The sequence below is a fragment of the Ruditapes philippinarum genome, unplaced genomic scaffold (genome assembly GCF_026571515.1).
Source record: "Ruditapes philippinarum isolate M1 unplaced genomic scaffold, ASM2657151v2 ctg4848_1_1_1_1, whole genome shotgun sequence".
Lineage (NCBI taxonomy): Eukaryota > Metazoa > Mollusca > Bivalvia > Venerida > Veneridae > Ruditapes > Ruditapes philippinarum.
Window position 1 is genome coordinate 20,436 of NW_026857034.1, and position 25,427 is coordinate 45,862.

At 33.1% G+C, this 25,427-nt stretch overlaps 2 protein-coding genes across 2 annotated transcripts; both read left to right on the top strand.

The window, feature by feature from the left end:
* Positions 1-1,520: 1,520 nt before the first annotated feature.
* LOC132748595 (uncharacterized) lies at positions 1,521-5,617 on the top strand. The gene is made up of 3 exons (XM_060738212.1): positions 1,521-2,065; positions 3,184-3,336; positions 4,063-5,617. Exons 1-3 carry the CDS (start codon positions 1,784-1,786, stop codon positions 5,428-5,430), a joined length of 1,803 nt encoding a protein of 600 aa, XP_060594195.1. The 5' UTR covers positions 1,521-1,783; the 3' UTR covers positions 5,431-5,617.
* Positions 5,618-14,988: 9,371 nt separating this feature from the next.
* LOC132748593 (uncharacterized) lies at positions 14,989-20,187 on the top strand. Its single transcript, XM_060738210.1, has 4 exons — positions 14,989-15,286; positions 16,329-16,481; positions 17,207-18,778; positions 19,642-20,187. The coding sequence occupies exons 1-4, from the start codon at positions 15,008-15,010 to the stop codon at positions 20,185-20,187; spliced, it is 2,550 nt and encodes an 849-aa protein (XP_060594193.1). The 5' UTR covers positions 14,989-15,007.
* The last annotated feature ends 5,240 nt before the right edge of the window (positions 20,188-25,427 follow it).

The window sequence follows — 25,427 nt, forward strand, 5'->3', positions numbered from 1 at the left end:
GTAACGGGTGCAACATGATACGGAGCCGTGTTTATTATAGTTAACCCAGTGCTCTTTTGTAAAAAAACACGTACAAGTTAATTCAGGATTTTGGACAAAAATTGAAGTTTAATCAAGGTAACTTTCTTATAGCATTAGCAAATATGCATAAATAATTATTTTAATGCAATATTTTTTGTTTAATTAATGATAAAAATAGTATTATTTATATATTTAAATGTCTGCCAGTTTTTGGCTAAAGCTCCAAAATTTTAGTAAATTTAGCAATTAAAACAAAAAATAAAATTACTAATTATCATTAACTTTGATTCATATTTAGGTACATAAGTTGCTAGCTTAACAAAACGAGATGTTGAGTGATGTGTGTGCATTTTAGAATATTTGTGTGTGGAACACAGCACGTGCAGCACACAGAGCAACACAGCACCGCACTGCAAAACACAGCTATGTATAGAAAGGGTGAAATTCCAAGGCATGCCTAGCTTAATTTCAAATAATCGTAATAGAGACATTTTCTATATTGTAGTCATGAAAGATTTTATAAAAGGTTAATTTACGCTTTAGCATTCATCAAGATTGATTTATCTTGTGCAAATCATTTTCAAATCCAGTTAAGGAGACTTGGACAACACATTACACTTTCTGCTCCAGAAGCATTAGGAAAATGCCATATTATAACGGCACATACATGTATATGACTAAGCATGTCATATCTCGTCATTAATGTCGGAACTTTTAGTCTCTAATACAAAAGAATCGCACTATCCTCAATAGCTAGTGTCTTTTGGGATTAATAAATTTAGTCAGACAATAATATCGCATCCAGACTCGTTAATCCAGATATTGATTATCTGTCTTGATCTTAATTACTATCTGCTGAAAAATTGAGGCAAATGTTATGTCTGAGTTAACTTATTCTCAGTGGCTTTCTAACTGCAATCGTCACAAATAAAATAGAATGAAAGGTTATAGCTATATGGTAAATGCATCTGTTTTCGTGTATTAAGATCTGCAGAAGCACAAGGATGCATTTAAAGCACATGCCCTCAGGCCAGGAATTCAATAAGCCAAGAAAAAGGTGCATTAGCCATATTCTTGCATGACAATGCACAGATAATAATAACTGCGTGTTCCTCTTCTAAAAAAGTATGTGTCTTGGATCCCTCTTGGATCACAATTGGCAGGCCCATGGGGTCACTTAAGGTAGTTTATTCGTCACTTGCGAAATCTGTTATACTGAATAATCCGAGGACATCTTGTAATTATTAAATGATTTCTTATTAACCGATATTTGTTGATATTATACATAAAAAAACAACAAAAAAACAAAAAGAAAACAACAACAACAACAATGCAAACTCAGTCTCTCGTAAATGAAATGTGAAATGTATTGATTTAAGATATTTTCACTTATTTGCGCAATATTGCATGTCATAGTATAGGCTTTTAATGAACCGAACATATTGAAATGGACTTAAAACAGAAACGTAAGAAACGTATTAGAATTTGCAACGGAGAATCGAAAACACGGATTTAGTTTTCACAGAAAGCCAATTTCATATTTAACAATCAGTACAAATAAAAATTGTGCGTGCTGAATACTTTAACTGCGTTTATTTTGTACCCGTGCCATATTAAATTCCTTATGCTAGAAAAGCTTTTCTGTTGTTAACAGATCAACACTTCACACTCTAAAAAGGTATAAGGGAGTAATTGTGCAAATTGTTTTTATTCTTTTATAAAAGGTTGATGAATTTCTTAACAAAGTAGGGTAGAATAAACAATGATAATGTGGATGAAGAGATGGCTTAAGATTCTACTGCTCTTCGTTGTGGTAATCATACTTTCCATGCTTGTGATCACACAGCGGTTATCGTCTACTATAAATAGTTACCAAACAGAGCAAAGTGGGCGGAGTGAAACTAGAAACGTGACGGCTATAAATAGCAACCAATCGAAACAAAAAAGGACCATTCAAAGGACTGATACGAGTAAGATGAAAAAACAACATAAACATATTGCAAGAAAAAATTATAGAAAGACATGTACTGTTATGCGACTGAAGGTATTATTTTAGTATTTATATGTTTATTATACGTTTTTCACTTATTTATTAAGTAATTTTCTTACATGTATCTTATGAAGTAGACATGTAAGTGAACGTTAAGTACGGTTATAGTACGAACGTTATCATACAAGACTTTCCTTTTCATGCGTGGTCAAGTTGTTTATTAAACACAGCTTTAATCTTACTCATTTTATTTGGACGTTGGTTCTGTTATCTTTCCTTCCTGTTCCTGGTACTTACCGAATAAGTACAATGGTTGATACAAGTTTACAACGACTTAATTCCTTTCCTGAAAAGATTTCTTCTAATTTTAGATATGGTTAACCTTACTATAAATAGCTATCCTTTTATTATATAAGAAAATATATAGTGTGTATAGATGCAATTCATAGTGATTCATACTAGTATGTTTACAGCATAATTATAACACAATGATCATAATTATCATTATCGTTCAGACCCGCAGCATTTACCACCCGCCCCCCCCCCTCCCCTACCCTGCTCAACCGAAAGTTAGTAACCTTAGCAGCTTTATATCGTGGGCGTCTGACCTGGCCTTTTATTGTTAGCAAATGTTCCACTTGAGGTCCCCCCCCCCCAATAAAAAAAATAATGAAACTGGACATGTTAATATTAAGGAATTCGGATATAGATATGTTATTATATATAGTTAAAGAATTCTTAAACTGATGAAAACATATTAATTTTGTTGTTGTTGTTCTATATAACTGATACAAAAGTGTTACTTAAATTGTTAATTCTTTTCAAACAAGACGATGAAATTTTGTTTTGTTTTGTATTTGTTTCAAGAATATGAAAAGTTTAATAATGTCTTTTGAACCACTGTCAATTTTACATCTAGTAACTTAATCAATTACAATTATAACATATCAAAATGTTTTATGTTTTATCATACTTTCAACAAATCACATTAAAAGAATAATTTACAAAAGAATTCTAATCTCATGTACATTTACGTAATTTTAATCGATAATAATGTGTCATGTATAGAACGTTTTCGTTATAAATACTTGTAAGCCAGTCGCTATTCATCCACTTCAAACAATTTGATACCTGATAACAAAATTCTTTGAAAATCAACTTTAAATTTTTAGAACAGACTGCGAGGTAAAATCAATGGAATGACTCAATGTAAGAAGCATCCGTTCCTATCACGTGACTGTTACTCTAATTTCTATAAACCATACGCAATTGATATAGAGGGGGCATGCAGGAAGCCCGGGTCAAAACAGTTTTGCAGCATCACCGTAAGTTCTTACTTTCTTATTGACCATATAGCACTTCCGACGCCGAGTGTTGAATGTCGTCGGCTTTATGCGCAATGCTCCTCACTGCTGTCCGAATCCCGCGAGGGATTTCGGTTTCTTTCATGAGCAAGCTTACAGAACGTTTGTGGTTCTACGCAGGTGGGGCACATGAGGTTTTCCTCCACCTGTAAAGCTGGAAAGTTGCCATAAGGCCATTACAATGTTGGTGACATATACCAGCTCCCCTCAAACAGTAATGTTTTTTTCGAAATTTCAGCAATTCTTTTGGGAGAAAAACAGTCCTTGGTGGAAATGAACTTATGAATACTTGATAGATGACCTTCTAGACCTTAGATGATTTAAACTATTGAACCCTTTATGCGTTACATTTTAAATGGAAGTGTCCGTCTTTCAATCTTAACAAATCTACCCGTATCTCTTCTTCATAGAAACTGGGAAACTTTTAAAATGTGTACTGACAGTGGTCACCAGCAGACTAATGGATACACAAATCATATTTGTATTTATCACGTGTTAATAGGTAAGACATTTGATGCTAGGCCGAAGATCACAGTTCTGCCAACAGTTTTAAATACCCTGAATCGATTACTACTTTCCATTTCTTCGGGATGAAATGAGGTCGGTTATTCGCTCTTTTCTTCTGAATAATAGTAAATAATTTTACCTTTTAATACCATCCAATGATTGATAAGTGTTGTATTTCAGGGCACTCCTGATCAGTGGGGTGTGCACTGTAACATTACATCATGTGGTAAGAAGGTGTACCTTGGGACAAAAACAATTGACAGAATTAATTGGAAAGTGTATGGAAACAAAGAAGATCTTCAAAAATCAATTGCAAATCTTATTCAAAGTAGTACAACACGATTCTGTTTTATTTCATGTTTTACGCTCCATAGTCATGGTTTTGAACCACAGATATTAAACCTACCACCCCCGCCGCAAAGGACTAACCATAAAGCCAAACGCAAAAGTCGCAGAGAACAAAACCATATGAATTTGAATTTTATAATGATAGATTCTGTTTCAAGGGTCCACTTCTTCAGATCTTTACCTAGGTCTGTAAAGGCTTTAAACGAGATTACAACTGAGCATGAAGATGCAATGGTTCTAGATTTTGAGTTAGTACAAGGAATTCGGTCGAGAACGTTCGAAACTTTGCAAGCTCTCTTTTCCGGTTATGTAAACCCGTATGAAGTTCCGTTTGGAATAAATGATTTGTCGAAAGAAAAGCTGAATGTAGCGAAATGGCTTTTGCCATTGAGGGAGCTGGATTTTTCAAGTCTTTGGTTGGAAGACATGTGCCCATTCACAGGATGGGGATTGTCAAGAGATTTGCTAGTTTTAAACAGAACTTTGGATAAACAATCTTTTTATATGAAATTTTTAGATACATGTAGAAAAGTAGGAATTGACGATATTGGGAACACGTTAGCTAGCTGTAACATTCTTAAATCTAACGGGATGAGTAACCCCTTTAATTCAAAGACAATCTGTTATAACGGGAGACATCATCATTCATATTTGTTTTCATATCTAAATATGTTTCAAAGGACCATGAACCATAGGGCCAAACCTTTCATATCATACATGGTATCAAGTATAGCTCATGAACTTGTCGGCAAAAGAAATCAATACATTGATAGTGATTTAGCGGAGTATTTAAAATTTTCAAGTGGCATGGACAACACATTAACTATAGTGTTCTCCGATCATGGCAATGCATACCGAGATAGCCAAAGTAGAAATTCCAACAGAGTATTAGAAGTATTCAATCCCTTTCTATTCATGATTATACCAAAATCAGTTCAGTCAATGCTTACTGCCAATCAAATGCAAGCTCTGAAGATCAACCAGAATCGATTGATAAGTTTATTAGACCTCCATTATACTATATCCTACATCATTCGACTATTGCAGAATGAAAACAATTCTGAAACAAGCTTAGACAATGATGTCAATGACTTTAACAATCAATTTCAATGTATCTGGAGAGGGGCTACTCACAGAAATATCAGCGTCAAGAACTTGCAGCATCATGCCAAGAATAATGCCGAACCTTTGCATCTGTAAAGGGTACGATGTTTCCTCTAAAAGACCAGTCATATAATTTCATTCTCGCGGTCTATTATGTAGGCATGATGAATAATGAATATACAACAGCAATTGCAAAATTCCGGTGGTTCCGTGGAAAGAACAGAAACTTATCTTGGTGGTTTCAAGAATTGCAAAAGAATGAAAGTGCAGAAGATTAAGAATGTTGCAGAAAATCGTAAAAACGTAAGTATTTTTAGTTAATCAGTCCAATGTGGATCAAAATAATTTATCTTTCCAAGTAGGAAACTTTTTTTTTGTTATTAAAGAATAAAAGTATCAGCTTAATACACATGACACACTTCTTAAGACTTCATCCTCAACAATGTGGCCATACCACGTGACTTTTCGGGTACGGAACACGCCAATTTTTCACCGATTCAGGTATGTTTTTATTCATAACTTATTTATTACTCTACCGATTTTGATGAGATAAGGCGCAGAGTACCGTAATTATATTCAGCTATCCACGCGTATATCAAAATTTCTGAAAACCCCTGAATGTTTTTGAGAACATTCGAGTACAGTTTTCTTTTCATAGCCTGTAGGCCGAGGGGAACGGTACACACTCATTTGTCATAACAAGCAATTTCTAGCAAGTCCATATGTTTTTTTGACACTATTTCATAGAAAAATACATGTTAAATCTGATATATTTACTATGGCCAATGTATCGAGTGAATGCAGTGATGTTTTAGCATATTTTCATAAAGTTATGTTGAAATGGTACGGAACACACTGTTATTTCAAAAGATACGGTACACACACAATTTCTCGTATTTTGTAATAATTCTAAAATAAAATATATATTAAATTTAATATAAATTATAATGTGAGTGATTTTTTTCATAGTTATACATATTTTATTAATTTAAACGAGAACCCAGGAACCTGTTTTGCAATGTATCATACTTACTTTTAATGTTTATATGTATTGTGCACTATATTTTCAAGAGATCACGCTTAACATTTACAACCTCATGTAATTGTCCTATTTTAAAATCACCTAGGGTATGTTTAAACACTTCGATCTAAACAGAATCAGGTAGTTGCGCTCTGTGGAAAGAAAATGTTGCTTATATAATGCTGTGTTTATTGTTGTTTTTTATTTCTTTTAGTTTATAAGTGAAGTAAGATATGTCTTTTTGCTTCATCCTGAAAAAATAAAACAAGGTCATGACCTAAATCGCTGAAAAGTATCATTACTTGATAACAATTTATATATATTTATATTTTGTTAATAATAAGCAAGTCATTAGGTACAATTTTGCAATACCATGGTCATGTTTAATTAAATTCAAATCACAGAAGGCGCTGAATTTGGTTGGGTCTCAGAATGTCAGAAAGGTGAAGGCTGTTGAGATTGTAAACCAATTTGTTTTTGTAAAGTGCCACCAATGTTGTTTCTAGTGTCATAACTGTAGTATATTGGCTATAAGGCTTATTGCAACACTGATATTAATTCATTGTTTATTTGGCTTAAACAATTAAAAAACACACAAAAAACATGAGTTGCCTTAACTTGGATTTGAACTCAGGACATATCTCTTCCTAAACGAGCGTGTAACCCCTCGGACCACGGGGAAGTTATAGGATATCAGCCTGAAGAAAACCATATCATTCTAAATTAGAGTTTGTAACACTTATTAATTTCGTTTGACACTGATGTAAATAATCATGGTGCTTAATATTACATGTATATTGGAAAGAATTACACAATATTTGAAATCTTTGACCAATCGGGAACTACTTTTTCTTCTCCCGAGAAGGCTTGAAAATTAATGCGCCCGTCATTTGACAATCTTAACACAGTGATCTCCCCTTAATTTGTCAGCGTTAGAGTACATATATAAAGGTAAGTAACCGCTTCCAGGGGTTCGGACTACTTTCTTATTTTGCAAATAAGCATATCAGAGCCTGAAATTTTCGCTACCATTATTTGTTTGGTCTGACGACCCAAACAAATAAAAATGTAGTCGCCATTGCCTAAATTTTTAATGTTTAAAGGCATGAAGCTTTAAAAAATAACTTTTAATTCATGTAATTAGGTCATTTTTGGTTTGGTGTCACGGCTCATTAAAACTGACATAATCATGTGGCGACTTTCGAGTTTTACAAGTGCCCTTTTGGGTATAAATAAAGGAACGAACGGGCACCTGAGTTAAACGACCGACATTCTGTACGGTAGTAAGAAAACTTTCTCACATAAAAAAATCGAAACATCGGAGTCACTTGCAGTCTCATACCTACTTCATGTAGTATATAAAACAGAACGCAGCCTCCAAAATCCATAGCATTTGATTGACAAAATGGGTATTATTAAAATATCGTTTTATTATGCCCCCACAGAGTGGAGCATATAGCGTTGCACTTGTCCGTCCGTCCGTACGTCTGTCCGTACGTCCCGAAATCTTGTGAACGCAACTCCTATTAAACCGGATGGCAGATTTTGCTTAAACTTACAGGGATGAACAACCTTAATGTGTATATGGTAGTAAAGGAAGGAATTTTTTTGCTGCGACCAAATTTAACAGAATTATGGCCCTTTGTTGATTTTTTCACTATATACTATGTAGAAATTTTGTGAAAGCAACTCCTCTTAAACCGGATGACAGATTTTGCTTAAACTTCCAGGGATGAACAACCTTAATGTGTAAATGGTAGTAAAGGGAGAATTTTAGCTGCGACCAAAGTTAACAGAATTATGGCCCTTTGTTGATTTTTTCACTATATACTATGTAGAAATTTTGTGAACGCTACTCCTCTTAAACCGGATGGCAGATTTTGCTTAAACTTCCAGGGATGAACAACCTTAATGTGTAGATGGTAGTAAAGGAGGAATTTTTGCTGCGACCAAATTTAATAGAATTATGGCCCTTTGTTGATTTTTTCACTATATACTATGTAGAAGTTTTGTGAACGCAAATCTCTTAAACCGGGTGGCAGATTTTGCCTAAACTTTCAGGGATGAACAACCTTAATGTTTAGATGGTAGTAAATGAAGGAATTTTTGCTGCGACCAAATTTAAGAGAATTATGGCCCTTTGTTGAGTTTTCACTATATACTATGTAGAAATTTTGTGAACGCAACTCCTCTTAAACCGGATGACAGATTTTGCTAAAACTTCCAGGGATGAACAACCTTAATGTGTAGATGGTAGTAAAGGAAGGAATTTTTGCTGCGACCAAATTTAACAGAATTATGGCCCTTTGTTGATTTTTAGATTTCAACTTGTGGCACATGTAGTCCAAAATATATTTGACCTAGTGTCATAAGATTGACAGAACAGTGGAGTGTGGGGGCATCCGTGTCCTATGGACACATTTCCAGCTTTTAACACAAACACGCAAGCACACATACCCATGAACTCAAGTGATAAATGCACCTTGAAATGAAAGTCCAAGATAGGCATAATTTTACCAAATTTCCTAACATGTATATGTATCAAGGTTACCTTGTATAAACTACGTTACGTTATATAACAGGCCTTGTTCCCATATGGGTTCTTCAAATTATCATATTAATTTTGATTGCACGTAAAACTGCGAAATATATTTGTCCATATGTGATAATTTGATAATTTAGATACATGCAGTTAGTTTGGGACGCTGGCAGATGATTCATTCCAAATATCATGTGGCCGAAAAAAACTTTAAACTTTCTGTGATTTAAAAAATCCACTTACATCAAAACCAGCGTTTTCTCTCCAAATTCAATTATTTAAACAACAGTTGACAAGGAACATATATTTCCAACTTACTCCTAACTTCTTGTTGTTTATATATTCATACTACGTTTAGACAGTCATTTATATATTCGGACAAACAAATTAAATGAAATAATTATCGCACAAACAGATGTCCATGAATTTCACAATTCGTTTTATAATCCAAAATAATATACCTAATTGTTTCAAATGAAAATCAAAACAAAACAAAATTTTGAATGTCTTCCTTATCCCTCCCTAAAATTTTAACATTTTATAGCCAAATATTAATTGCTCAACATATAAAATAGAATTTTGCGCAACGTACTCTCAAAATGTTCTTTTATTTTTTTGAATAATCCTGTTTACATCAAACTGTAGGCATAATGATAATTTGCAGAACAGGTCCCAGGGTTCTCGTTAAAATTAATAAAATGTATAACTATGAAAAAAATCACTCACATTATAATTTAAATTATTTTGTTTTATATATTTTATTTTAGAATTATTACAAAGACAGAAATTGTGTGTGTACCGTATCTTTTGAGATAACAGTGTGTTCCGTACCATTTCAACATCACTTTTATGAAAATATGCTAAAACATCACTGCATTCACTCGATACATTGGACATAGTAAATTTATTAGATTTAACATGTATTTGTCTATGAAATAGTGTCAAAAAACATATGACTTGCTAGAAATCGCCTGTTATCCCAAATGAGTGTGTACCGTTCCCCTCGGCCCAGGCTATGAAAAGAAAACTGTACTCGAATGTTCTCAAAAACCATTCAGGGGTTTTTCAGAAGTTTGATATACCGTGGATAACTGATATAATTACGGGTACTCTGCGCCTTATCTCATCAAAATCGGTTGAGTAATAAATAAGTTATGAATAAAAAAACATACCTGAATCGGGTGAAAAATCGGCGTGTTCCGTACCCGAAAAGTCACGTGGTATGGCCACATTGCTCAAAACTTTGTTTTTTTTGTGAAGAAAAATATGCTGAGTATAATTTCGTTTTATCTAAAAACTTTAAATAATGTTATTTCACTACTTTTTCTGTCATCGTTTTAATTCATAATATTTAATTACGATATAAACATTTAAAATTGAATTTCGTTTTAGAATTCTACAAAAACAATGAAAATGGATTTATATGTGGAAACAGATGGGCAGACTGTGGATGAATTCTTTTTTATCAGCGTTATGATTAAAGACTTCAATGTTTCACGCAGCAGGTACGAACGTGTGACACCGTATGGTAAATATTCCAGCTGTTCAGACAAAGACGTCGAAGCGCAGTTATGTATATGTAATGATCTCAATGAAAACGTGATGCAAACAGGACAGCTCTGAATACTCCAAGAGCGGAAATACGTGATGAAAAGTATTCTATATTCCAATTTGCAACATAACGTTACTTCAATAAATGTTGACGGTGATGCATGTCTTTACGTCATCGAACAATTTAACGAAAGCGGCATTGTGTATGACTCATTTAATGATTGCAATACGTCATTGACTTTACGTCTTTTATTTAGACAGGTGAATATAAATATCTCAACAGCCAACACGGTGGAAATAAACTTGTCTCCTGGCGATATCAAATTTCTTGCAGCCGGCGTGAGTAATAAAAAGTGGTCATGTTCTGTAATTGTAGATGTCAAAGTTTGATCAGAGATCACAAACTCAAATGGAATCTGTAATTTGTATCAGTAAATTTGTTGCTTTCTTTGCTTCTGAAGAATCGTCATTCCTTCAGATTTTATTTTCATAACATCCAATGTCAAGCTTCACAGCAGTGTTTTAATAAAAATATAATCATTCACAATCATTGATTTCAGCACATTAATTGTTGAAGATGGAATACCTCTTAAGTCGGTGCTAGGGGGCGTCAGACATGGTGTACTTTACATTTATTTATTTCTCATGAATAGACCCAATTAAACCAATTCTGCAAGTTGTATATCATTACGTAGTTTTCATTGCTTCCGAGAGAGCTCTTCTCTTTTAGCTTTTCTCAAGATTAAAACGGCATGAACAATATCTAACGTATCCATTTTATTAACAACACGTCTTTTTGGGGGGCGGGGGGGCAAAATGTAACAAAGGTACAAATGTATCAAAAACAACTGAACATTTAAATTTGTTTAAATTCTTCTTTTACTTGTCAATAAATTATTACTTACGGTGTACCGACTATTGTTGTTTACTGCAAAGTGGACTGGGTCTTATACTTATTATAGCAGACATGTTCATAGTAGTATGACTAAATGTAACGCGGCGCTAATCTCTGGAGTGCTGTCCCGTTATATCAGGTCCAAGGTAGTAACAAGTACTTATAAATATTACTGTAATCATGTTTGCTTTGTTTTCAAATATGTTTCAAAGACATTATTAAATTTTATGAAAATATTTATTACAATATTATCAATATATTATATATCATTCTTGAAAATGTAGCAATTTCCTTTATAACATATTTGGTCTATGGAATATATGATACATTTTGTAAAGATTCAGAAATGACGTTTTACCTATACAAAATAACTTTCGCTTTCAATGACTGGCATTCATGTCAATTTGTTGATGTAATGTTGAGTTAACCCAAAGCAAAACTGAAACTATTGCAAAATTTACATGCTACCTTCTTCGACGTTTCTTTCCGGAAATAATCGATGTATATGTTTTAATGAGTGTTCATCCGCCCGTTTAGGCACAAAATGTACCAGTCATGCCTTTAAGGAGTTAATTTTGAGGCACGAGTATAAGTATACTGTAATAAATGAATTTTTAGTCAAAAGTAGGTCACTGTACATCGATGATCACCTAAACGTGAACAGTGAGAAAAATGAAGGTCAGCCCTGAAAAGGGCAGTTCTTGTTTGCGAAGAGCGCTGCCGTTATAGACGTCTAGAACCGCTCAAGGGGCTTATGCACCCAAATACCCTTTCAGTCATCCCTGCCTACTATGTAGGACCACTCCCTTTGGCTTTAGTCAGTACATCGACAGCTGGTTAGTAGATTGCATTAGAAGCTTAACTCCTTCCACACCATGTGGTTGTAGTTTGGTCTCCATGACCTACTCTATGTGTACAATAACCAATCAACGTGTCCTTTGTGAAAAAATCAGCCAAGGTCAAAATCTTCTGACGATGTCGTGTTCCTTCCCAACGACGTACACGAGCGGAGGGGAAGAGAGAAGAAAAGATCGATACTACGCCCTCAGCTTATTCGTTATCAAATAGGATTTTGAATATAACGCATGATTTTTTGCGGAATTTAGCACCTAAAATTCACTTTTAAAAGATGAAAATTACCATTTTTGATCAGTGTTTTTGTAGTATATACAAATGTTTTCCGACGGACTCCTTGACATTTAAATTATTTTATCAAAAGAACTGCCGAGAAATTATCATAAGAACTCAATCCCTCATGTTACCGTGCCCCCGTGGTTATAAGACTCGAACACAAATTTCCTGGTATAAGAGACAGGACACTGGACAATTCATTTCATTTACCGTCGAACCACTCCCAACCACAAGGATAAAAAAGATAAAAAATGAAAGAATTGGCTTTGAGATTATAAAACTTTTTTTCTAGGATCATTCTCGAATCTCAGGATTTTCATTGGTCAATATCAGTTCTATACTGGTTTTTGACCAATCAAATACCTGATATCTGAGGAAGAATATACTAGGCAAATTCTTTATAACCTTGAACTCTGGTGCGTGAATATTTAAAAAAAATAAACCAGATACTTTTTTTAGTAGGACTACTTTTTGAACTGTTGATAAAACTTGTAGAATATCAGATATCCAAATGACAATACACTTTATTGAAATAATTAGTAAACTATTTATAACCAAATTTGTATAGATACGTGTTTGCTTTAGCACGATCCGTTTTGAATCAATATTTTACTTTTTACTCTGTGTAACGGGTGTAACATGATACGGAGCCGTGTTTATTATAGTTAACCCAGTTCTCTTTTGTAAAAAGCACGTACAAGTTAATTAAGGATTTTGGACAAAAATTGAAGTTAAAAGGTAACTTTCTTAAAGCATTAGCAAATATGCATAAATAATAATTTTATTGCAATATTTTTTGTTTAATTAATGATAAAAATAGTATTATCCATATATTTAAATGTCTGCCAGGTTTTGGCTTAAGTAAATGCGCGCTCCAAAATTATAGTAAATTTAGCAATTAAAACAAAAAATGAAATTACTAATTATCATTAACTTGTATTCATATTTAGGTACATAAGTTGCTAGCTTAACACGACGAGATGTTGAGTGATGTGTGTACATTTTAGAATATTTGTGCGTGCAGCACATCACGTGCAGCTGACACAGAGCAACACAGCACTGTACAGCACAACAAAGCACAATACAACGGAATTGAATTCATTAACCTAGTATACAGACTCTAGCGTATTTCCAAACTAAAGGTGAAATTCCAAGGCATGCCTAGCTTATTTTCAAATATTCTTATTAGAGACATTTTCTATTTTGTAATCATTAAAGATTTTGTTAAAGGTTATATATACGCTATATCATTCATCTTTTGCAAATCATTTTCAAATCCAGTTAAGGAGACTTGGACAACGGTGATTTCTATTAAAATTTTATTATTCCTCGTCACCGTTATTTGAAGCAAATACATAAATTATAATTATAAAATGAAAAAAAAAAAATGAAAAAAAAAAAAAAAAAACCAACACATTACACTTTCTGCTCCAGAAGCATTAGGAAAATGTCATATAACGACACATACATGTATATGACTATAAGCATGTTATATTTCGTCATTAATGTCTGAACTAGTAGTACTTTTTATTCTCTAATACGAAAGAATCGCAATATCCTCCATAGCTAGTGTCTTTTGGGATTAATAAATTTAGTTAGACAATAATATCGCATCCAGACTCGTTAATCCAGATATTGATTATCAGTATTGATCTTTTTAAAAGGCGTTAATTACTCTCTGCTGAAAAAATGTGGCAAATGTTATGCTTCAGATAACTTATTTTCCGTGTTTTTTTAAACTTCAGTAATCACAATTAAAATAGAATGAAAGGTTATAATTATATGGTAAATGCATCTGTTTTCGTGTATTAAGATCTGCAGAAGCACAAGGATGCATTTATAGCACATGCCCTCGGGCTAGAAATTCAATAAGGTATGAAAAGGTGCATTAGCGCTATTCTTACATGATCTAAATATGCACATATCATAATAACTGCGTGGTCCTCTATTAAAATGTACGTGTCTTGGTTTCCACTTGGATTAAAATTTAATTGCCCATGGGGTCACTTAATGTAGTTTATTCGTCACTTGCGCGAAATCTGTTATACAGAAAAATCCGAGGACATCTTGTAATTATTAAATGATTTCTAATAAACAGATTTTTGTTGATAAAGAAAACAATGCAAACTCAGTCTCTCGTAAATGAAATGTATTGATTTAAGATATTTTCACTTATTTGCTCAATATTGCATGTCATAGTATAGGCTTTTAATGAACCGAACATATTGAAACCAATTTTCCCAATGGACTTAACACACAATTAAACGTATCAGAATTTGCAACGGAGAATCGAAAACACGGATTTAGTTTCCACAGATAGCACATTTCATAAAACAATTAGTACAAATAAGTTGTGTGTGCTGAATACTTAAACTGCGTTTATTTTGTACTCGTGCCATATTAAATTCCTTATGCTAGAAAAGCTTTTCTGTTATTAACAGATCCACACTTCACACTCTAAAAAGGTATCAGGGAGTAATTTTGCAAATAGTTTTTTTCTTTTATAATAGGTTAACAAAGTAGGGAAGAATAAACAATGATAATGTGGATGAAGAGATGGCTTAATATTCTACTGCTCTCTGTTGTGGTAATCATACTTGCCATGCTTGTGATCACACAGCGGTTATCACCTACTATAAATAGTTACCAATCAGAGCAAAGTGGGCGGAGTGAAATTAGAAACGTGGCTATAAATAGCAACCAGTCGGAACTAAAAATGAACATTCAAAGTACTGATGCGAGTAAGAAGGAAACTCAACATGAACATATTGCAAGAAAAGATAATAGAATGACATGTACTGTCATACAACTGAAGGTATTATTTAAGTATTTGTAAGTTTATTATACGTTTTTCAGTTATTTATTGAGTAAATTTCTTATGAAGTAGACAGTTAGTGAAAGTTAAGTACGTCTTAGTACACAAGACTTTCAGTCAAGTTGTTTATTAAACAAAGCTTTAATCTAACTCATTTTATTTGGACGTTGGCTCTGTTACCTTTCCGTCCTGTTCCTGGTACTTGCCGAATAAGTACAATGATTGAAACAAGTTTACAACGACTTAATTTTTTTCCTGACAATATTCCTTCTAACTTTAGATATGGTTAACCTAATATAAATAGATATTCTATTATTATATTAGAAAATATATAGTTGTATAGATGCAATTCATAGAGATACTAATATGATCACAGCATAATTATAACAAAATGATCATATCTTTATTGTTCAGACCCGCAGCATTTACCCCCCCCCCCACCCTCCCCCCTACCCTGCTCAAACCGAAAGTTAGTAACCTTTGCAGCTTTATATTGTGGGCGTCTGACCTGGCCTTTTATTGTTAGCAAATGTTCTACTTGAGATTCCAAAAGTATATATATGAAACTGGACAAGTCAATATCAAGAAATTCGGATATAGATATGTTATTCTTAAACTTATGAAAACATATTAATTTTGTTGTTGTTGTTCTATATAACTGATACAAAAGTGTTACTTAAATTGTCAATTCTTTTCAAACAAGATGATGAAATTTTGTTTTGTTTTGTATTTGTGTGAAGAATATGGAATGTTTAATAATGTCTTTTGAACCACTGTCAATTTTACATCTAGTACCTTAACCAATTACAATTATAACATATCAAAATGTTTTGTGTTGTATCATACTTATAACAAATCACATTAAAAGAATTATTTACAAAAGAATTCTAATCTCGAACCATACTAACATGTACATTGAGATAACAATGTGTCATGTATAGTAAGTTTTCGTTATAAATACAAGTAAGTCAGTCACTATTCATCAATTACAATCAATTTGTATACCTGATAACAAAATTCTTTAAAAAATCAACTTTTGTAGAACAGACGGCGAGGTAAAATCAATGGAATGACTCAATGTAAGAAGCAACCGTTCCTATCACGTGACTGTCACTTTAATCTCTATAATCCATACGCAATTGATATAGAGGGGGCATGCAGGAAGTCCGGGGCAAAAGAGTTTTGCAGCATCACTGTAAGTTCTTACTTTCTTATTGACTATATAACACTTCCGACGCCGAGTGTTGAAAGACGTCGGCTTTATGTGCAATGCTCCTCCCCGCTGTCCGAATCATTCAAAGAATTTTGGTTTCTATCATGTGAGAAAGTTATAATAGAACGTTTGTAGTTCTAGCTGGTGGGGCACATGAGGTTTTCCTCCGCCTGTCAAGCTGGAAAGTTGCCATATGGTCATTACAATGTTTATGCCATGTACCAGCTCCCCACAAACAGTATTGGTTTTCTTAATCGAAATGTCAGCAATTCTTTTGGGACAGTCCTGGCTGATACTTAACTTATGAATACTTGATAGATGACCTTCTAGACCTTAGATGATTTAAACTATTGAACCCTTTACACGTTACATTTTAAATGGACTTGGCCATCTTTCAATCTTAACAAATCTACCTGTATCCATTCTTTATAGAAACTGGGAAACTTTTAAAATGTGTACTGACAGTGGTCACCAGCAGACTAATGGATACACAAACATATTTGTATTTATCACGTGTTAATAGGTAAGACATTTGATGCTAGGCCAAAGATCACAGTTCTGCCCACAGTTTTAATACCCTGAATCGATTACTACTTTCCATTCCTTCGGGATGAAATGAAGTCGGTTATCCGTTCTTTTCTTGTGAATAATAGTAAATAATTTTAACTTTTAATACCATCCAATGATTAATAAGTGTTGTATTTCAGGGCACTCCTGATCAGTGGGGTGTGCACTGTAACATTACATCATGTGGTAAGAAGGTGTACCTTGGGACAAAAACAATTGACAGAATTAATTGGAAAGTGTATGGAAACAAAGAAGATCTTCAAAAATCAATTGCAAATCTAATTCAAAGTAGTACAACACGATTCTGTTTTATTTCATGTTTTACGCTCCATAGTCATGGTTTTGAACCACAGATATTAAACATACCACCCCCGCCGCAAAGGACTCACCTTAAAACCAAACGCAAAAGTCGCAGAGAACAAAAACATATGAATTTGAATTTTATAATGATAGATTCTGTTTCAAGGGTCCACTTCTTCAGATCTTTACCTAGGTCTGTAAAGGCTTTAAACCAGATTACAACTGAGCATGAAGATGCAATGGTTCTAGATTTTGAGTTAGTCCAAGGAATTCGTTCGAGAACGTTCGAAACTTTGCAAGCTCTCTTCTCCGGCTATGTAAACCCGTATGAAGTTCCGTTTGGAATAAATGATTTGTCGAAAGAAAAGCTGAATGTAGCGAAATGGTTTTTGCCATTGAGGGAGCTCGATTTTTCAAGTCTTTGGCTGGAAGACATGTGTCCATTCACAGGATGGGGATTGACAAGAAATTTGCTAGTTGTAAATAGAACTTTAGATAAGCAATCTTTTTATATGAAATTTTTAGATACTTGTAGAAAAGTTGGAATTGATGATATTGGGAACACGTTAGCTAGCTGTAACATTCTTAAATCTAAAGGGATGAGTAACCCATTTAATTCAGAGACAATATGTTATAACGGGAGACATCACCATTCATATTTGTTTTCATATCTAAAGATGTTCCAAAGGACCATGCACCATAGGGCCAAACCTTTCATATCATACATGGAATCAAATATAGCTCATGAACTTGGCGGCAAAAGAAATCAATACATTGATAGTGATTTAGCGGAGTATTTGCAGTTTTCAAGTGGCATGGACAACACATTAACTATAGTGTTCTCCGATCATGGCAATGCATACCGAGATAGCCAAGGTAGAAATTCCAACAGTGTATTAGAAGTATTCAATCCCTTTCTATTCATGATTATACCAAAATCAGTTCAGTCTATGCTTACTGCCAATCAAATGCAAGCTTTGAAGATCAACCAGAATCGATTGATAAGTTTATTAGACCTCCATTATACTATTTCATACATCATTCGACTATTGCATAATGAAAACGATTCTGAAGCGAGCTTGGACAATGATGTCAATGACTTTAACAAACAATTCAATGTATCTAAAGAGGGGCTACTCACAGAAATATCAGCTTCAAGAACTTGCAGCATCATGCCAAGAATAATGCCGAACCTTTGCATCTGTAAAGGGTACGATGTTTCCTCTAAAGACCAGTCATATGATTTCATTATCGCGGTCTATTCTGTAGGCATGATGAATAATGATATACAACAGCAGATGAAAAAATCCGGTGGTTCTGTGGATAGAACAGAAACTTATCTTGGTGGTTTCAAGAATTGCAAAAGAATGAAAGTGCAGAAGATTAAAAATGTTGCAGAAAATCGTGAAAATGTAAGTTATTTTAGCAAAACAATCCAATGTGGATCAAAATAATTTATCTTTCAAAGTAGGAAGCTTTATGAATGTTTGTTATTAAAGTATCAGCTTATACACATGGCGCACTTCTTAAAACTTCATCCTCAAAATTTGAAATCATTTTTTTTTGTATTTTGTTGTTTTTGGAAGAAAGATATGCTGCGGATAATTTACAATAGGAGACATTGTAAAACGTAAGTCCATAGTACAGTTCCGTCAATGTCATATAACTGTAATTTGTACTATTTTAGGTCAATAATACAACTGTTTTAATTTGTTATAGTGAATTAAAAGTCAATTATATGTCATGTTAATTTAAACAGAACATAATTAAGGCTTTATAATTTCATACGTACAACATTCTCATACGTACAACATTGAAAAATATCAGATACAAGATTGACAAAGATAGAAATGCTTGAAATATTAAATATATTATTTTGAAGACTCATATGGTGATACTATGTAAGAAATAATATCGGGCTCAGTGGTGTCTATCAGCTATTTAACACCGGCATGGAGTTGGTAGGAATTGACCACGAGCCATGTCATTGCAAATAATAAGTTAATGGATATTATCAATACAAATAATGTATTTTCATAGCCATTATCTTGTTATGACTAACAATAATGGAGCTTCTTTCAAGGCCATGTTATTGTTATCTTTAAGACTGCCGAAGTTTGTGGCAATTTTTTTCTTTTGTTTTTGTATTTAAATTATAGATATAGTTTTCTAAAAATGATAAAATGTGTCATTAAGTTAAAACGTCGCTACTAATTCATCGTTTTAATGGATATGTAATTACCAAATGAACCTTTAAAATTAAATTTCGTTTTAGAACTCTACGACAGAAACGAACATGGATTTATATGTGCAAACAGATGGACAGGCTGTGGATGAAATCTTTTTTATAAGCGTTATAATTAAAGACTTAAATATTTCACGCAGCAAGTACGAACGTGTGACCCCGTATGATAAATATTCCAGCTGTTCAGACAAAGACGTCGAAGCGCAGTTATGTATATGTAATGATCCCAATGAACGGGATGCAAACAGGACATCTCTGAATACTCCAAGAGCGGAATACGTGATGAAAAGTATTCTATATTCCGATTTGCAGCATAACGTTACTTCAATAAATGTTGGCGGTGACGCATGTCTTAACGTCATTGAACAATTTAACGAAAACGGTATAGTGTATGACGCATTTAATGATTGCAATACGTCATTGACTTTACGTCTTTTATTCAGACAGGTGAATATAAATATCTTAACAGCCAACACGGTGGAAGTGAACTTGTCTTCCGGCGATATCAAATTTCTTGCAGCCGGCATGAGTAATAAAAAGTGGTCATGTTCTGTAAATGTAGATGTCAAAGTTTGATCAGAAATCGCAGACTCAAATCGAGTCTGTAATTTGTATCAGTAAATCTGGTGCTTTCATTGCTTCTGAAAAATCGTCTTTCCTTCAGATTTTATATTTATAACATCCGATGTCAAGCTTCACAGCAGTGTTTTTTTTTTTAAAAATCCTTCACAATCATTGATTCCAGCACATTGAGTGTTGAAGATGGAATACCTCTTAAGTCGGTGCTAGGGGCGTCAGACATGGTGTACTTTTAGATATATTTATTTCTCATGAATAGACCCAATTAAACCAATTCTCTAAGTAGTTTATCATTACGTTGTTTTCATTGCGACCGAGAAAGCTCCTCTCTTTCAGGTTCAAATGTATCTAAAAGACTTCAGTTGATATATTTCGTCATAAAAACAACTGAAAATGTTAATTTGTTTAAATACTTCTTTTACTTGTCAATAAATTATTACTTACGGTGTACCGACTATAGTTGTTTACTGCAAAGTGGACTGGGTCTTATACTTATTATAGCAGACATGTTTATAGTAGTATGACTAAATATAACACGGCGCTAATCTCTGGAGTGCTGTCCCGCTATATCAGGTCCAAGGTAGTAACGAGTACTTATAAATATTACTGTAATTATGTTTGTTTTGTTTTCAAATATGTTTCAAAGACATTATTTATGAAAATATTTATTACAATATTATCAATATATTATATATCATTCTTGAAAATGTAGCAATTTCCTTTATAACATATTTGGTCTATGGAATATATGATACATTTTGTAAAGATTCAGGAATGACGTTCTACCTATACAAACATAACTTTCGCTTTCAATGACTGGCATCAATGCCAGTTTGTTGATGTAATGTTGAGTCTATGGCAAATGTTTTGAGTAAATCCAAAGCAAACATTAAACTATTGCAAAATTTACATGCTGCTATACCTTCTTCGACGTTCTATCCGGAAATGATCGATGTATATGTTTTAATGAGTGTTCATCTGCCCGGCACAAAATGCACCAGTAATGCCTTTAAGGAGTTAATTTTGAGGCACAACATGTTGATAATTAGCCACCTTGCACTAATCACAATGTACGAGTATAAAATATACTCGTAATACTGTAATAAATGCAATTCGAGTCGAAAGTAGGTCACTGTACATCGATGAGCACCTAAACGAAAAGTACTAGTATTCAGTGGGAAAAATGAAGGTCAGCCCTGAAAATGGCAGTTCTTGCTTGGAAAGGGCGCTGCCGTTTAAGATGTCTAGAACCGCACAAGAGGCTTATGCACGCAAATACCATTTCAGTCATCCCTGCCTACTATGTAGGACCACTCCCTTTGGCTTTAGTCAGGACGTCGAAAGCTGGTTAGTAGATTGCATTAGAAGCTTAAGCCCTTCCACACCATGTGGTTATAGTTTGGTCTCCAGGACCTACTCTATGTGTACAATAACCAATCAACGTGTCCTTTGTGAAAATTCGGCCAAGGTCAGCCTTACACTGCAAGACCAATTCTAAATTCCTTGTTTTGTTGCAAATCATTTTTATTTACATTTTACTCAAATGGGAAGACGGTGATTTCTTATCTCCGTAAACAAACAAGTAGAGATTTTGATGCTAAAGCATCAAGTCGCCGGATAGAAAAAATGATTGTAAAATCATAAATATAAGAAAATATAAGTTTAATGGTTCAAGTATAAAAATAAGATGAACAATGAGTTGAGTAATGTTTGCAACAGAGGCTTGTAAGGCAAGTGCTTTGCTGGAGATTCTTCTTGTAATTGTACTTTATACATATACTGTTGTACCATACATTGAAATCCGTATAGGTTACTAGTTCAGATTCAGATAATTACCGACAAATAATATCATCGAATAATTGCAAAGTGACTATGAAAATATATATATTTAATTATTTCATGAAACGATACAATTTTACTGTAAAAGTGTAACATCATTATTATGTGCTATAGAAAAATATATAATTTAGATTAAATCAATACATGTATTCCCATTGTTACATACGATATATAAAATTAGCGTTTAATTACCTATAGTGCGATAAACTATCAACACAAAGATAGTGTTATTATTTTTTTCTATGTATCTAATACGATTCTGAGCCCCTAACGTCATACCGTTTTGGAAACCTGCGTGACGGAAACCGACGGAATATACCGAAATCAACGATTACCATTATATATATTTCAATAATATGCCTCTTAAACATAAAATTATTTTGGGATGTTCAACCTTAACTAATCTATTGAACTTACTTGTCGAAAGTTTGACAGAAAGGGCCAAGTTTAACCCTTTACCAAGAAGAAAAGAAAATGTTTTGAAAATTTATTTTTAATGAGTAAAATATGAGTAAACAGGTTTTTCTAATGATATAAAGTATGAAACTGATTAATGAAAAATAACTTATGCAATTATCTGTACAAAATTACAATGATTTGCATCTTATAACATGCCAACCATTAACAAGTTACCTGCATGTCTTATCAGCAATCTGTTACTATTAATAGATTTTGTAACGATATACAACATAATTATATAAACATGTAGTCACGTGATTCTTACGAAAAAGACCAGGGAGAATTCGTTTATAATTAGATAAAATAATGTAATTTAAATAGGTCTCATAAGATATAAACAACCATATAATTTCAAGTGTCTTTTCAAATGTCATTCATGATTTATATATTATAAAATAGCAATGCTTGACACATAGAAAAAAGTATAAGTATCCCTAATATTCAATGACTGATCCTTGGGGATACGTATGAAAATTGTAATGATGCTTTTTAAGATGTCAATATGTGCATATTTCATTTCACTGAACAAAGTTATCATATGTTTTAATTTTTGACATTACTGAAAAATAATTGTTGTCTTTAATTGTTCAATGATTGATATGCTTTTATTTTCAGATTTTAAGGGCTTCTCTTACCATAGGTATAATATCAAACTGTTACAAATATAGTCGCCGGTTTCTACCAGCGACTAATAACAGACTGTGCAACTGTCTTTAGTTTACCGAGACATTATATCGCGGAACTCGGCAAAAATTAAATAATGCGTTAACTCGGTTAGTCTATAAATAGCAAAAATAAGTGCGCCGGTGTCCACCTAAACGGGGAACTGTTCCACATGGGACAAAACTCATTGGTGTTGCATTGGATTCTTATTTCAATTTTAACTTTAGTAGCCGCTTTTTATATAGATAAGCGAGGTTTAGCGTGTATGTTCATTTTTATTTTTGGTAGATTTGATAACGGATCACTATCTTAATGCTAAAACTTGATTTATATTTTTGGTTATTTGCTCAATAAAAGTTTATAAAAGCCGGTGCTATGGGGCGTGAGGGATGTTGCACTTTTTCATTTCCCCTCATGTACAGACTCAAGCAAACCGAGTTTTCAATTTTCATGTAATTTTGTTGTGATAAATGCTTCCGAGGGATCACTTTGTATCCATATTTTTTATCTATTGTTTAATTTGGATAAAATCAATTAATAATACGCAAGGATTTAGGACAAATCATTACGAGCGTGTCACTCCTGACATATATATTAATAAGATACATGGTGTTGGATTCCTGGCACAATACGACATTGACTAAAGAGTACCTATCATGTCACCGTATAACACGAGTACTACTATAGTACGACGTAATGATATTTTCGTGTCGTAATGCTTTCCCTTTAATTTTAACACTTGCGCAGATCTAAACAGACATTAGTCTAAATAGTATTTTAGCGTATGCAATACACAGGGGACCATTCCTCCTGTGCCTAAAACCACGCCTGTTATATAGGTGCTAAACATAACTTATATAATTTGAACCAACAATGTACCCGTTTTAAAATCTGTTGTTTTTTTTGAAGGTGTAAAGAGACAGAGAGTTCAATATTTAGAGATTGTTACTGTATATTATACATCTGACTAGATGTCTCGGTTACAACTGTGACTTTATCGCCTGATACCGGTGAAAATGAGTACATATATAAAGTGTGACTACTTTGTGACTACTTTAATGACGTCCGCTCTTAGGGGTACAAGTTTATACACCCAACTTCATTACAAGACAGATTCTCCTTTTTATTTTTGTCGTTATTCATACCAGATCGACATGCCTGATTTCATCGCAACCAACACTTCAGTAGATATGTTCACTTTGAGATCTTAAACTTTTGTCTTGGTTTGGATCAGTTACAGATTAGATAGATGATAATAATTTTGATTGTTTTGAGTGAATATGCTTTATATAACACTGAGAAATGAGAAAACTGCTATACATGTATGCGCACAAGCACGAAGAGCGAGTGAAAATGTGATATTACTTTTCATTTTGCATTGTGTTTTCATATTTACGGGGGGGAAACACATTGTTTTTTTATTTTATGGCCAATTAAAGAAAACACAAAACTATTCTGGACTGTTTTATTGAGAAGCGGAAAGTGGTTAACGCACATAAAGATGATGTAACCCGCTCAATGGCTTACGAACGATGTGCAAAAAAACGGAAACCAATATTTGAAGCATAAATAAGGCATAAGTATTTAAGTTATAATATTTTAATTAAGAAATCTGATTTAAGAACAAAAGTCAAAAATTGAAGTTTATATGCATTTACAAATTTACGAAATTATACAATAAATGAATAAGTAAGTAAATAAATAAATAAATAAATAAATAAATAAATAAATAAATGAATACATAAATAAGTAAATAAAATAAGTAAGTAAGTAAGTTAGTAAAGTAAGTAAGTAAGTGAGTGAGTGAGTGAGTGAGTGAGTGAGTGAGTGAGTGAGTGAGTGAGTGAGTGAGTGAGTGAGTGAGTGAAGTAAGTAAGTAAATAAGTAATGTACACCATTAGAACTTATAAATTTAGATCAATGTTGGATACATTGCCAGAAACGTTTGATTATTTTACCTATTATTTGCACTGAAATGTACTTATATTGGATTAGTTCTTTGAAATTGTACTGTTTTCTTAATGCTGATAAATTATATTACAATCAAGGGTAATACAAGCTCTTAAGCTAGTTTCAAATATTATTACACACTTCACTGGGTCACAATTGATAAAAAATCTAGTATAGATTACATATTTAATTTGTAAAGACCCATTCTTTGCGGAAACCAATTTACTTCCTAGTTAGTTTTACATATTTCTACACTTCAAAGATTTCAGAGAAGAGAAAAGTAAGTTTTCTGAAAATTACTTTTTTAATTTCAAAGTTTAGTTAAT